The sequence below is a fragment of the Saccopteryx leptura genome, chromosome 12 (assembly GCF_036850995.1).
Source record: "Saccopteryx leptura isolate mSacLep1 chromosome 12, mSacLep1_pri_phased_curated, whole genome shotgun sequence".
Lineage (NCBI taxonomy): Eukaryota > Metazoa > Chordata > Mammalia > Chiroptera > Emballonuridae > Saccopteryx > Saccopteryx leptura.
Window position 1 is genome coordinate 13321408 of NC_089514.1, and position 15719 is coordinate 13337126.

Genomic DNA, 15719 nt, shown 5'->3' on the forward strand with positions numbered 1-15719 from the left:
CCTAACTTTGAACATTGTAACATTTTATTGTTAAGTATAAAACATGTAACAAAGACTAAGTTTCAACACTTAAGCATTTTCTCATATAGGAAGCAAATCCTGTCTCTTCATAAGGCCGTATTACCCTTCAGTGTCACATAAACAATGTTAAAAGTGCATTGTTCAATACCTTCTCCCTGGAGAGGTTTTCCAAATATGAAGTTAGACCATTTATTTCTTTGTCTTTCTCTGCCAGCTGAAGCTGAATAAAGAAAAAAGAATTGTAATTATTTTCATCACATATTCTCTCCTTATATTTCAAGAGAGTTTATACCATTCTATCAAAATAATTGCTATTACCATGTCCATGTGTTTTCCCTGGTTCTTACTCTTTGACATCTCTGAATTATTTGGTTATTACTGACCAACTCCCTTACTCTTAGAACTTCTCCCGCTTATATGAAACTGCACCCACACTGTCTTCCTCACATGCTCTGTGCATGCATCCCTTCTTCACAATTACAGATACGGTTCGTCTCCAAAGTGGCTTCTTTGGCTTCTCCTCTCTCTGTTCTGAAAACTCCTTTTCTTCCATGCTTTCAACTACCATCCCCATGGCAATAAATCACAAGCACTCACTCATGTGCCACACTTTTTCTTTCCTAAGTTCCAAATGTGCCTTTTGAATTGGTGGTTAGACATATTTCACTGCTGTCTTGCTTGCATTGCCAAGGGCAAAATGTCCCAAACCTATTTTTCTATTATTTTTGTTAACTGATATTATCAACCTCAGAGTGCACTGTGACTAAAGCTAGGGATTTGTTAAACTACTTCTCCCTTCTCCTCTTCCCCTCTCCCCAACATTTTCAGTCTCTAAGTTGTTCATTCATTCATCCATTCAATCACCCACTGTTCATCTATGACAGTATAAGCATTATGGAAAAATATGAAAGAATACCTTTCTCTTTTTTAATTAGCTAGACAGCATGCTAAGTTTTTTTTTCTAACACTCTTACACATACTACACTACTCACAAAAATTAGGGGATATTTTATCTCTTCCCTAATTTTTGTGAGCAATGTATTTACCATTCAGGGCTATTTGTTGGCTTATGTTATACTGGCTAAAACATATTCTGCCGTATTTCACTTGGGATCGTATGTAACCCACTTTGGTGATAAATTTAAAAGTTCTTACACAAATTTCAAAAATTACTTATTGTATATTATTACACTCCCACAAAAATGCCAAGGCCCTAAAATAATTTTACAAACACGTTCATGTTTCTTTTTAAGTGAACAACAGGCTAGTGAAATGACGACTTTTCTCCTTTAAATACTAAGCATAGGCCCTGGCCAGTTGGCTCAGCGGTAGAGCGTCGGCCTAGCGTGCGGAGGACCCGGGTTCGATTCCCGGCCAGGGCACACAGGAGAAGCGCCCATTTGCTTCTCCACCCCTCCGCCGCGCTTTCCTCTCTGTCTCTCTCTTCCCCTCCCGCAGCCAAGGCTCCATTGGAGCAAAGATGGCCCGGGCGCTGGGGATGGCTCTGTGGCCTCTGCCTCAGGCGCTAGAGTGGCTCTGGTCGCAACATGGCGACGCCCAGGATGGGCAGAGCATCGCCCCCTGGTGGGCAGAGCGTCGCCCCTGGTGGGCGTGCCGGGTGGATCCCGGTCGGGCGCATGCGGGAGTCTGTCTGACTGTCTCTCCCCGTTTCCAGCTTCAGAGAAATGAAAAAAAAAAAAATAATAAAATAAATAAATAAATAAATAAATACTAAGCATAATTAGAATTTTCATGACCAACTGAATTCAAAGAAGTAAAGCCACATTGGCAATGCATATGGGCATCCATTTCCTCAGTTCATAGTTACTGAACTTCAGTCACAGTACATTCTTATTTATACATAAAATACTACCTCAATTATCCATTTTAAATAAAAAGTACATTTAAAACTGCACATTAGATTGATAAAAATTATAGATAACACATTCAAAAGTACCAGAAACTATGCCTCAAGTTATACAAATACTAAACTTACTCTGTAATTGTCCTCTGCTTCAGCTAGTTCTAGTTTTACATTTTCAGCAATTTTTACTTGTTCTTTCCATTTCAGCTCCAGTTTTGCAAGTTCATCAGCATATTTATTGCACTTTGTTTTCTCATCCTAAATAAAAATTCATAAATTACCAAAAGATTTAAATTTATATAAAGCTATTTACACAAACATACTTAGGTATGTGCTAAATGTTTGTAACAACACTGTTGTAACAATATAGAAACTGAAATAACTATAAATGTCTGTCAGTGGGAGATTGAATAAATCATTTTATATCCATACGATGGAATTAACAGAAAAATGTCAAGATACATTAGCTAAAAATAGCAAGTTGCAAAACAGAATACATAGTGTGTATAATACTATTTTTGTTTTAAAAGTTATGTGCCCTGGCCAGTTTGCTCAGTGGTAGAGCATCGGCCTAGCGTGCAGGAGTCCCGGGTTCGATTCCCGGCCAGGGCACACAGGAGAAACGCCCATCTGCTTCTCCACCCCTCCCCCCCTCCTTCCTCTCTGTCTCTCTCTTCCCCTCCCGCAGCCAAGGCTCCATTGGAGCAAAGTTTGCCCAGGCGCTGAGGATGGCTCTGTGGCCTCTGCCTCAGGCGCTAGAATGGCTCTGGTTGCAACAGAGCGGCACCCCAGATGGGCAGAGCATCGCCCCCTGGTGGGCGTGCAGGGTGGATCCCGGTCAGGCGCATGCGGGAGTCGATCTGACTGCCTCCCCGTTTCCAACTTCAGAAAATAAAAATAAATAAATAAATAAAAGTTATGTTACACAATTTTATGTGCATGTAGTGTTGTACAGAAAAAATATATAAACAAAGTTATTAATAGCTCATCTCTGGGGTCAGAATCATGATGGTACTTTTTACCATCTTTAGCCTTTCTTTCTATAATGCTGTGAGATTTCACAATAATACTACCTTGTCAAAAGTAGGTAGTAAAAACCATGTATTTATAATGCCACTGTTTACAGACATTGATAAGTAAAACTCTGGGATTCCTGACCAAAACAATCTTGAGGTTGACTTGTTACACACCGCTCTTCTGTACAACCCAGAACATTAAAAGGAAGGAGTTACAAACATGACAAAAAGTTAAATTGGCCAATTTCATTTTGAATGCTTTTGTTCAAGGTTAAAGCTTTAAAATATGCTTGAGCAAGACAATGGAGAAAACAGCTTTTCCTCAAAGGATGGTAGATCAACTGAATTTCCATCCTCTAATATCATACCTCACACTATACACAAAAATGAACTTAAAATGGCTAATACAATCTATATGTAAAACCAAGGACTATAAAACTTCTAGACGGTAGGAGAAAATCTTTACAAATTAAGTTAGGTATATGTTTCTTAGAACATAAAAAGCACAAAACATAAATAGTAAATCGATACTCTGTACTTGATCAAAATGAAAACTTTTTCTAAAAGCAGCACTAAGGAAATGCAAAGACAAGGCACAGACTGGAGGAAACACGTACTGCACATACATGAGACAGAGGGCTAGGCCAGGACCAACAGCACTCAGCTCAGCAAGATGAGCGACCCAATTCTTTAGTTTTTATATTTTTAATCAATTTTTAAAAATTTTAATTGATTTTTGGAAAGAGGGGCAGAGTGGGGGGAAGGGGGAAGGGAGGGGGGGAGAGGGAAAAGGGTGAAGGGGAGAGGTGAGAGAGAGGGAGAGAGACAGACACTAACCTGTTGTTCTACTTAATTATGCATTCATTAGCTGATTCTTATATGTGCCCTGACTGGGAATCGAACCCACAACCATGGTTTATCAGAATGATGCTCTAACAAACTGACCTCCCTGGCAGGACCAACAACCTAATTTTTTAAATGGCAAAGGTCTGAACTCTTACAACAAAAAAGAGTTAAGTACCAATATTAGCAACAACATGCATAAGTGTCAATTATGCTAAGAGAGAACAGGAAACAATACAGACCAGAGGACTCCAATTATAGAAACTACAAAAGGTAGGCTAATCTATAATGGCAGAAAGCAAGCCAACAGTTTCCCAGGGATGGGGACAGAGAGATGAGTTGCAATAGGTACCGAAAAACCTGACACTAAGTTTCACACTATATGTGACAAAAATGATCAAACTGCAGACTTTAAATATGTGTAGTTTATTGGATTTCAATTGTACTTCAACAGAATTGTAAAAAGTATAATTTGAGGAAGTTTTCTGGTAATTAAACATTCTATCTTCCTTTCAATACTATGTAAGATTTTAATATTAATCCAGAATTGTTTTACATTTAATGAAAAATAGTTTAGTCCTTATAAATAACTTCTCTGAACTTAAGGGTAAACTGTTCTAATAAGCACTTCCACAGAAGATCTTCTGAAGTAACATACATGTTCAGTTTATAAAGTCTGAATAAAGGATTATATTAAATTAATATTACTTAGAAGGCAGTAACAAAATATTTTAGTTACTCTAGTAACCTTGAGCTAGTATATGAACTTCTCCAACTCTAAAAATTATCCCTCTCTTCTCCACATGCACAGAGAAGGAGACACAAAAAAATATTAAAAATCACAAAATACCTTTTCCTCCCTTCTCCAAATCAGGTATAAATGAGAAGCATTTTCCCTCTGTACCTGAACTACTCCAGAAGTGAATGCTACCAAGACAGTTAAAAACTGAAATGTTTGAATAACACAGTTTAAAATAATCAAAATAAGTAACACTACAAAAGGCAACAACTCATTTGATTAATGTTCCTTTTTTCCACTTTGCAGATCTGATCACTTTAAGGTGTCGTAGAAATCTTTGCCATTATTACAGTAAATGTAAAAGGAACACATCTCTTTTGTGAAGTTCAAGCATTTTCCATGATTCCTTCTACTAAGTGGATCAACAGTAACATGTAATCTCAACTAATCACTTGCCCATTATCAAGAAAAGGACATTAGTTGAATAGAAAGTAATTTTAGGATCATGATTTTAGACACAGGCCTACGTGAAAAAGTATACAGAACAACCCCCTCTCAACAGTTAAAATGAAACACTAGCATGTGTACGTATATAAAAAAAAAACACCTTATGACACCCATCAATCCAAACAATAAAGGTAAACTAAGCCATTACGTTTGATCAATCTTTCACTCACAAGGTGGCTTAGCTTACCTGCAAGAGTTGTTTACATTTATTATATTTTTCTGTTTTGTCAGCAATTTCTTTGGTCATTTCACAGACTTGTCCCTTCGTTAAAATGTCAAAATCTGTCTCGGCTATAACAAGGCAGAAAAAAAGATTAAAAAAAATTAGTTTTCCTCATATTATTTTTCTGTTCAGAGTAACTTAATGGTCAGTATACTGTGAATATAGTAAATGGAGTAATGAAGGGGAAAACATCTACTTAAAAATCTCTCTTCATCGACTAAATAAACAAGGAAGAGAATATATCAACTCTGGGGGAGAACTGTTAAATGTCACTTTGGCCAGACCCAAGTTCACATTCAGTAACGAAAGGGTCATTATTTTTTTTTAATTAGCTAAAAATAGTTCTAAAACTGCACAAAATTTTATATAACTGAATAGACAGGATAAGTAGGAAAGCCATACTCTCTCCAGGCCCTCATTACTAGTCACTAGGTCTTTATTAAGTAAATACTGTGCACCATGTAGGTACCACAGCGGACGTGCAGAAATGGAAAACAGGATCCTGTTCTGTAGCAGCTAAACTTAATTAAATCTTTAATATAGGAAATTTACAATACATTTAAAAAGTATAAGACATCAACTGCCCAAACATTACACAAGGAAATATACTTTTATGTACTCTAGTACTCACTTTCATTATTGCTAAACCATTAACATAGGGTGAAAAGGAAAGAAATGAGGACAAATGAAAACCTAGAGTTAATTCAAATTTACATGTTGTTCATATATTCACTATGTCTCCCTAATCTGTTCTATAAATTAACATACTAATAAAAAATTTACATTATCCACTAACCAGTACACTAATGAGGAAAAAAGAGACCCTACTGATTCAAAGCAGCCAGTGAGAGAGAGGACACACCAAACAGGGCATTTGCAAGTCATTTCCCCACCTACCAGAACTAAGTGCCAGAATGTTTCAAAATTCCATGGACTTTAGTGGGATGTTAATTAAAAATTCAATTCTTGGCTTCTGTCCTACAGCCCAAAAGCTACCCACATTTGAGCTTACAAACACCAGGTCATTCAACACTTGTGAATATTCTCATGAAGCTAAATACTAGTTCACACTCACATTTTGTATATTCACTACATGCGTGACTTTCTCTTACTCTTAGACCCTAACTTGTCCTTTGCCTCAGTTCCATCGCTTATAAAGATTTCTCTAACACCCTAAAAATCTTCCTCCTGGAACAAGGCAATATAATAAATAAGTATAAATACTTTCCAAGGCAGGACACGACACAAAAAGTCTGAAAGACTTTTACCTGCAGAAGGCAGCGGCTTCCCACCCGCAGTGGAGGCGGCAGCAGTGGCTGGGTCTGTGTTTATCGAGGCATCATGCACTTTCTGCTGATTCCCCATTTTCTTTGCGAAGACATTATTGGTATTGGCCTATTCAAAATGGTAATAATGCATTGTTAAACGAATTATCTTTTCTGCCTTCAGTCATTACGTAAACAATCATACCAAAAAATCCTGAAAGTGAACAGAGCTGCTACTGTCCTAAAAGCCAAAACGACTGAGTTACACACATCACTTTATTCACATTACAAGAGAAAACCTTGTTTTTTCTTGTCAAAACATGAAAACCACCCAAACAAGCCATCACAGAGTTCTCACAAACTTTCTACTACAACGTCATAATATATACTTAAAGGCCCAAAACCAAAATCTCCACATGTGGGTCACACTTAAAGTGTAGCTGTTTTCCACAAAAGCCTTCCTATTTCATCTCCTGCATTTCTTGCTTCGTCTCCTTTCAGATTTCAGAAAAGACTGGGGAAACGTCTCTATCGTATAGTATAGTACAAATTAAAAAACTGTCCTCATAGAAAACCCGGCTGAGAAAGAGAACTGTAGTATCATTTTCAACTTCAGATTTTAAATGCGTTTCTTAATTTCCAAGACTCCATTATGTAATCAACTTTCTATTTAAAAAACGATGAAGAAATAGGGCTCTCCTTTTCCCCTGCTGTTGCCCTTGCCTCCTTTGATGGTTCTCCAGCAAATAAAAATCCAAGATTAAAAAAAAAATACATCACTACAGTATTAGGCCAATGACTTTAAACAAGCAAGGGTCAATTCTATTAAAAGGGATGACATTTAGAATATTATAACTTTGATTTGCAAGCACAAGCACTGCTGAAGGAGTATTTCATTGCACGCGTAGGTCTCAGGTCCACGTACTGACTGCTCCGAGAGCCTGCTGATCTGCCTCTGGAGCCTCTGGCACTCCTTGAACTTCTCTTTGTAATGATCTGCTGCCATCTGAAGCCGGAGTTTCAGATCTTCGACCTCTCTTCTCAGTTCATGTTCCAGTGTATCAGTTTTTTCCTAAGAGAGAAATGAACACTTCCTCTAAGAAAAAGATAAAAATTTTCTATCATAGTGTCATAGTAAATTCCAGCTTTTTTCTTTTTGGCTTTTTAAATTTTGTTTTGGAGTTCTGGTTAGAGAGCCGTATTAGTTAGCTCTCCTAATAAATCAGCTTTATATTCGTAAGGCTAAGATTCATTAAAAAACTAGAGAAGAACAATCCACCTCCTAGGGAGCAAGTATTACTCTTGTTAAATAACCATAATACCTTTTTATGCAGCTAGTAAATAAGAAATTCCAATATACCTGACATCAGAAAGTTTAATTAACAATAACAGAGCAGCTTTTATTAACCATTAGGAATTTGCTTACAGCAGTTTTTCTTAAAGCTTACATTAATTTCAACCCAAGAAGTTTCAATGACCAAACAAAATTAATGGAACCTTAAAATTCTGATCAGGAATCTGACCTGATTTATTGATATTTTAGCCTAACTCAGTGGTTCTCAACCTTTCTAATGCCGTGACCCTGCAATACAGTTCCTCATGTTGTGGTGACTCCAAACCAAAAAATAATTTTGGTGGCTACTTCATAACTGTAATTTTGCTAGTTATGATTCGGAATGTAAATACCTGATATGCATTATGTATTTTCCGATGGCTTTAGGCGACCCCCTGGGGTCGCGACCCACAGGTTAAGAACCGCTGGCCTAACTCATTCTTACACCAAGTGTTGACGGAACAGAGACTCAGAACTCGGCTGCTGTACCTGGTCTCTCCTCACAGCACTGAGTTTCAGTTCTGCCACCGCGTCTGCCAGCTGCTTCTTGACCTTCTCGTTTTCCAAGCGCGCAGTATGCAGATCTGCCATCATTTTATCTCGCACGTTTACAGCGTCACCAAGTTCTTTAGTCAGAAAGACAACTTCTTGTCGCGTTGCCTGAATCTGCTCCTCTGCTTTACGAAGTTGCTCCTTTAAACAAACTGTATCTTCCTGGAGAGAGGCAGATAAATGTATTTGTAATTAAAACATTCATGTAAAAAAATAAGCAGAAACTATTTTTACTCATATTTCAAAAGATCCAAAATTTTAAATTATTCATTATAGAGGGGAGAGAGAGAGAGAGAAGGGGGGAGGAGCAGGAAGCATCAACTCCCATATGTGCCTTGACCAGGCAAGCCCACGGTTTTGAACCGGCAACCTCAGCGTTTCCAGGTTGACGCTTTATCCACTGCGCCACCACAGGTCAGGCCAAAATTTTAAATTAAATATAGCTTCTTACTCAGAACTTAAAGTACGTAAGTCTTGAGAAAACTTAAGATGTGACTCTGCTCTGGAGTCCCCACATAACAATCCTATGCACTAGGCATCACTGCCACCCCTCCATACACAGGGAACTGGACCCAGGGCGTCAGGCACACCCAGGGCTGCAGCGGTCTGGCTGCGATGCGAGCAAAACCCTTGTCCCCCAGAATCTCTCCAGGTGGGAAGTGTGGACCCTCATTTTTTATAATCGCCAATAAATATAATCTCAGAAGCTTCTCTATAACTCAAAAAAAATTTTTTTAATGATTTTTTCCTACTATCTTACCTAAAAAAAAAACCCAATATGGCCCTGGCCGGTTAGCTCAGTGGTAGAGCGTCGGCCTGGCGTGCAGGGGACCCGGGTTCGATTCCTGGCCAGGGCACACAGGAGAAGCGCCCATCTGCTTCTCCACCCCTCCCCCTCTCCTTCCTCTCTGTCTCTCTCTTCCCCTCCCGCAGCGAGGCTCCATTGGAGCAAAAATGGCCCGGGCGCTGGGGATGGCTCCTTGGCCTCTGCCCCAGGCGCTAGAGTGGCTCTGGTCACGGCAGAGCAACGCCCCGGAGGGGCAGAGCGTCACCCCCTGGTGGGCGTGCTGGGTGGATCCCAGTCGGGCGCATGCGGGAGTCTGTTTGTCTCTCCCCATTTCCAGCTTCGGAAAAATACCAAAAAAAAACAACAACAACAATATATTAACATACCACCATTTCATATTACAAAAATACATAAGAGATTTAAACTTAAGTTTTAAAAAACTATTGATATTCAGGCCCTGGCCGACTGGCTCAGCAGTAGAGCATCAGCCCGACGTGTGGAAGTCCCAGGTCCAATTCCCGGCCAGGGCACACAGGAGAAGCGCCCATCTGCTTCTCTACCTTCCCCCCCCACCCCCACCGCAGCCAAGGCTCCATGGGAGCAAAGTTGGCCCAGGCACTGAAGATGGCTCCATGGCCTCCACCTCAGGCACTAGAATGGCTCCGATTGCAGCAGAGCATCGCCCCCTAGTGGGCATGCCCAGTGGATCCCGGTTGGTTACATGCGGGAGTCTGTCTGCCTCCCCCATGCCTCTCACTTTATGGGGGGGGAAGGAGTATTGATATTCAAATAACAAAGATGAGGCACTGGGAAATGAGAATTGAGTACTTCTTAAACCTAAAAATATCTTTAAAAAGTTAAAATAGCCATGATAAAATTATTCCCTTTAACTAGACATTATGAGCTCAATAAATCTAGTTTATTCAACTTTTCTATTTTCATCTCTGTACAATAAATAATGTAAACTCAAAAAAAGTATAACTCATTTTTGGTTTTTAAATTGTTGACTCCGTAAAAGGAAATGTAAATTACTATTTATGTCATGCTGGGGTGCAGAAAACATTTGTAGGTATAACATTATTAGATCTCACTATGTAAACATTGTCAGCTTCTATGTGTTGAAAGAGTAAGAGAGGGTAAAATAATACTCTAGTAAAAAGAAGTTTTCTAATCAAGAACAGGAAAAACCGCCCTGGCTGGATAGCTCAGTTGGTTAGAGCACGTCCCGAGGTTGCCGTCTGATCCCTCCCTGGTCAGGGCACACATAGAACAGATTAATGTTCCTGTCCCTCCCTCCCTCCCTTCCTCTTTAAAATCGATAACATAAACATTAAAAAAAAGGAAAAACCTCAAACCAAAAAAAATTTAAAAGGAAATTTTGAAAGGAAAGAAATGGCTAGAATGCATATGAAAAAATATTCAATTCATAAACATTAAACATTTAAACATATCAGTCATCATTTAAAAAATTTTTAAAGATCAAAAATCATAATATTCCAATACATGAATGAGCTTATGATAATCAGCACATTTACAAACAGTTGGATTTACATAATCTGTAAGTGGTATAACTTTTCTCATCAGATTTTTCCAGCATTCATAAGCACCTTCAAAAAGCACATGGCAATGAAAGTCTTTGCAGCCATTACAAACAGTAGTATGTATCATACATTGTTGGTTTGCTAATTTTTCTAACCATCTTTCCCAAGTGAGAGGAGGGGCGATAGAGACAGACTCCCGCGTGCACCCTAACTGGGATCCACCCGTCAACCCTCATCTGGGGCCGATGCTCTGCTCATATGGGGACATACTCTCAACCCAGCTATTTTTAGCACCTGAGGAGGAGGCTCCACAGAGCCATCCTCAGCGTCCAGGGCTGATGCACTTGAACCAATTAAGCCATGGCTGTGGGAGGAAAGAGAAAGAGAGGAAGAGGGAGAGAGAAGGGGGTCAGGGAGGGGTGGAGAAGATGTTCACTTCTCTGTGCCCTGACTGGTAATTGAACCCAGAACATCCACGTGCCAGGCCAATACTCTACCACTGAGCCAAACAGCCAAAGCCAACAGTTTTGAAAAACAATTTGAAAATAAAAGAAATTTTTAACACTCGACCCAGCAGTTGCACTTGGAGTTTATGCTACAGATTTATACATGTGCCTAGATATCTGTATAAGACTATTTAGATTCTGGCTGGGTAGCTCAGCTGGTAACAGCATCGTCCCCATACACCATGCAGGTTTTATTCCTGGTCAGGACACCCAGTCCCTGGGAACCACTGATCTACTTCCTGTGTCTATGGATTTACCTGTTCTGGACACATCATATCAACAAAACCATACAACATAAAAAAATACAAGTAACAATATTAAAATATTTTAAAAAGAAAGTTTATTGTAACATGCTTGTAATAGCCAAAGACTGTACATAACTAAAAACAATTACATACTATATAGCTATTAAGTAAAAGGAGGGATACTATACAGCCATTGTAATGAAGGAGCAAGAGCTGTATGTGTACACATACTGTAAGATGCCCAGACATTTCCTTACATTTTTAAAAGATCCTAAAACACTATATATTCCAATGTTGTTAGAATACATATAAATATATGTACACTCAACAGATTTCTAGAAAAAATTTAAGTCTATAATGATGTATCTGGGGAAAGACGAGGATTACTTTTACTTTGTCCTCTCCTGTACTCTTTGAATTCTTTTAAAACCATAACATTATATTGCTTTTATAAGTTTAAACAAGTTTTAACAATTATGAATCATTATTAGTAGGTATTTCAATACCTATGTTTCTCCTCACAGAAGTTTTACTTTAATCGGAAAAATATAATGAGAAATTTTTAGAATTTTATTCAATAAGTATCAAATAAACTTTTCACCTTCACATTTGCAATCTGCTACATTAAATTTCCTAAAAAGTAACTTTGGCCTTAATCATTAATTCTAAATGTCAAGCATGTCTGACATTCCAGGTCTTATATTAACCTATGTCTGAGCATATTTAACCTATGTCTGTAAACTACTGAAAACATAATACTCATCCATTAAAATTAAGGAATAAATGTAAATCTATACAATGCAATATTACAAAACCACTTTTTAAAAATTAGGAAAATCTCTATGAATTGATATGGAATGATTTCCAGTTTATATTGTAAAATAAAAACAGCAGCCCTGGCCAGTTGGCTGAGCAGTCAAGTATCCGCCTAGCATGTGAAGTCCCCAGTTCAAGTCCCAGTTATGGCACACAGGAGAAGCAACCATCTGCTTCTCTACCCTTTCTCCTTCTCTCTCTCTCCCTCCAAGCAAACGTGGCTAATTCGAGCAAGTTGGCCCCAGCTGCTAAAGATGGCTCCATGGCCTCACCTAAGGCAGTAAAATAGCATGGTTGCTGAGCAACAGAGCAAAGGCCCTAGATGGGCAGAGCATCACCCCATAGGGAGCTTGCTGGGTGGATCTCGGTCCAGGTGCATGCAGGAGTCTGTTTGCTTGCCTATCTCTACTTAATAATAATAAATAATGATGATGATAATGTATAATATATCAAACAAATAAAAAATCCGAAGACTATAGTGATATATAAAAGTGGTTGATGACAACAGGGAACCTCTCTTCATTATAAAAGAATAACTTCTAATAAATGTAAAAAGAATGACAGAATTTTTAAATCACCATTTTGCTATCATTAATGTAATAACTGATGCAAGTGAGGATCATCAAGGAATTAAAAAAGCACTCAGTGAGAGACTACTGGGAAATAGGGTGTTCACATGAACACAAGTATTATTCCACAGCTTACTCAACAATGACAGAAGGAAAGGCACTCACTGATAGAATGGAGAGACAGGCAGACATAACTTTAATGGGTAAAACTAACATCCTCAAGAAAGAAATGTAACCTATGTAATTTTTATATGACTGCAACAGAATGTACAAAAAACATCATCTGTGCCTTTTGGAAACATCATCTGTGCCTTTTCCTTCCAAAAACATTTGACCTGATCTAGTCATGAGAAAAGAACACACAAATCTAAATTATGAAACATTCTCTCAGATAAGCCTGAAGCCTTCAAAAATATCAATGTCATTAAAAATTTAAAAAAGGGCCCTGGCCGGTTGGCTCAGCGGTAGAGCGTCGGCCTGGCGTGCGGGGGACCCGGGTTCGATTCCCGGCCAGGGCACAGAGGAGAAGCGCCCATTTGCTTCTCTACCACCCCCCCCTCCTTCCTCTCTGTCTCTCTCTTCCCCTCCCGCAGCCAAGGCTCCATTGGAGCAAAGTTGGCCAGGGCGCTGGGGATGGCTCCTTGGCCTCTGCCCCAGGCGCTAGAGTGGCTCTGGTCACGGCAGAGCGACGCCCCGGAGGGGCAGAGCATCGCCCCCTGGTGGGCAGAGCATCGCCCCTGGTGGGCGTGCCGGGTGGATCCTGGTCGGGCACATGCGGGAGTCTGTCTCACCGTCTCTCCCCGTTTCCAGCTTCAGAAAAAAAAATAATAAAAAATAAAAAAAAGTTTGGAATGCTATTATATATTAGAGACCCAAAACACAATAAATTAACATGATCTTTGACCACCCTGGATTGAGAAATTTTCAAGGTTATATAGAAATATATTTGGGACAATTTGAATGTGGACTAAAACTATATACAAGAATGAGCACTACACATCAGAGTTAAATTTCTCAGGTATGCTGATGGTAGTAAGATGATCAAGAATGTATACTTGATAGGGAAGAAATGCTAAAATATTTCAGGTGAAATGTCTTAATACCTGTAACTAACTTTCAAATGGCTCAGAAAAGCCATATAAACGGAGATAATGATGGTTTGCCTTTATTTGAGGATATATTTATTGTTCTATTCCAACTTTTGTTTAAGTTTGAACTTCCTCAAAACAGAAAGCTGAGGGAGAGATGATTAAAAATAGAAACTACCACATTGTATACATTTAACAAAGATAATGTTTTACAATCTTCAAATACATATTGCAAAAGCACTTACCTTACTGGAGGTGGTCTGCAAATATGCCTTTTGCATACTATCTTTTTCAGCCAAACAGAAATGCAGTCTGCCAATCTCTTCTTTGAAGTGAGTTATCATGTTTTCTTTGTTCCCATCTAAATTCTTCAAAGTCTGGACCTCTGACACAAGCTTGGTATTTTCTATTTCTCTATTCTTCAAATGTACCTGTAATAGTGCTTGAAAATGTCAAGAATATTCTAACTCCATAACCTAAGTCAGTCATAGTGTAAAATACTACTGTTTATCTCAAACCCAAATATGCTTAAGGGAAGAAAGAGTTACTATTACTAGACTTGGAGTCAGCAGACCCAATTCTGCCAAGTAACGATGAGGGAGCAGAACACGGCTTTTCTGGTTTTTGTAACCCCTATTTTCTAAGTTTTCTTTTTTTGACTTTCCATAGAGACTAATAATTCTAAAGTCTAATAATATTACCTGATCTCTAAAGTCTTTTCTCTGATTTAATGATTTCACGTTCTCTTTAAAATCACAAATGGACCTGGATGCTCTTTTGGAGACAGATTATGTTACAGACATATTCAAATATAAAGGCGTAACAAGGTTCTGGAAAACATCTTAAGCAATTCAATTTTTGCTTGTGAAAACTACTATATCATTCCTTCCTGTGTGCCTAAAAATATATAGGTGTTCTAAGGAACTTCAGTTGCAGCTGCTCATTTTTTAACAGATATACAAGTTAAATTCCATAACTGATGTTATTATAAAGACTACCTGTATCTATAGTAGTTTCCACTGTAAAGGGTGATCAGGCTTTGGTTAATAAGAGTACCAGACATAAATGAATGAACATACTTCTTGCACTTGACTCTTTATATAGATGGAATGCTGAAACACATCTCTGGTCACAAAGACAGAAGATAATTCTGGGCTCCCTGAAGGGCTCAGCAGCTAAGGCCTCTGCAGCATCATTTTAAGAACACTACTTAATTTTCATAATCATCAGCTCATGACAGTGTTTCACCAATTCTTCTCAATTCTGATAGACGGAATAGGTCAGATGATTCTATAGGGGCTAGAGAACTCTCTGGTATTCACATAAACAACTTGGGTTGGAAATTCTGCAGTTAAGAATATAATAAGTCACCTGACCAGGTGATGGCACAATGGCTAGAGCACTGACCTGGAACCTCAGTGTCACCAGTGAAACCCCGAGGTCACCAGCTCGAGCAAGGGGTTGCGAGCTTGAGCATGGAATCACTGAAATGACCCCTTGGTCAATGGCTTCAGCAAGGGGTCAATGCTGGGCCTGAGCACCTCCGCCCCCACCAGTCAAGGCACACATGAGAAGCAATCAATGAATAACAAAAGTGACACATCTATGAGTTGATGCTTCTCATCTTTCTCCCTGCCTGCCTGCGTGTGTGTCCCTCTCTTAAAAAAAATCAAACAAAAAAATTAAAAAGTAACTACCACCACCAAAAATATGTAGGAAAAACCCAGTGGCAATACAACAAATCATATTCTAGTTTCTCAATACAAATTTTGACTCTCAAATACTGACTATATGCAGTGTTTTT

The 15719-nt window shown here is 38.8% G+C and overlaps 1 protein-coding gene across 2 annotated transcripts in view; it reads right to left on the bottom strand.

Moving 5' to 3' along the window:
* Positions 1-15719, bottom strand: part of TAX1BP1 (Tax1 binding protein 1) — a 56913-nt gene that overhangs the window by 10961 nt on the left and 30233 nt on the right. For both annotated transcript variants that reach the window (XM_066353683.1, XM_066353682.1), the window contains exons 8-14: positions 14161-14346; positions 8301-8525; positions 7404-7550; positions 6482-6608; positions 5178-5281; positions 2018-2143; positions 170-241 (exon numbers count right to left, since the gene is read on the bottom strand). In XM_066353683.1, coding sequence (XP_066209780.1) covers positions 170-241; positions 2018-2143; positions 5178-5281; positions 6482-6608; positions 7404-7550; positions 8301-8525; positions 14161-14346 — 987 coding nt within the window. The remainder of the gene's footprint in view (positions 1-169; positions 242-2017; positions 2144-5177; positions 5282-6481; positions 6609-7403; positions 7551-8300; positions 8526-14160; positions 14347-15719) is intronic.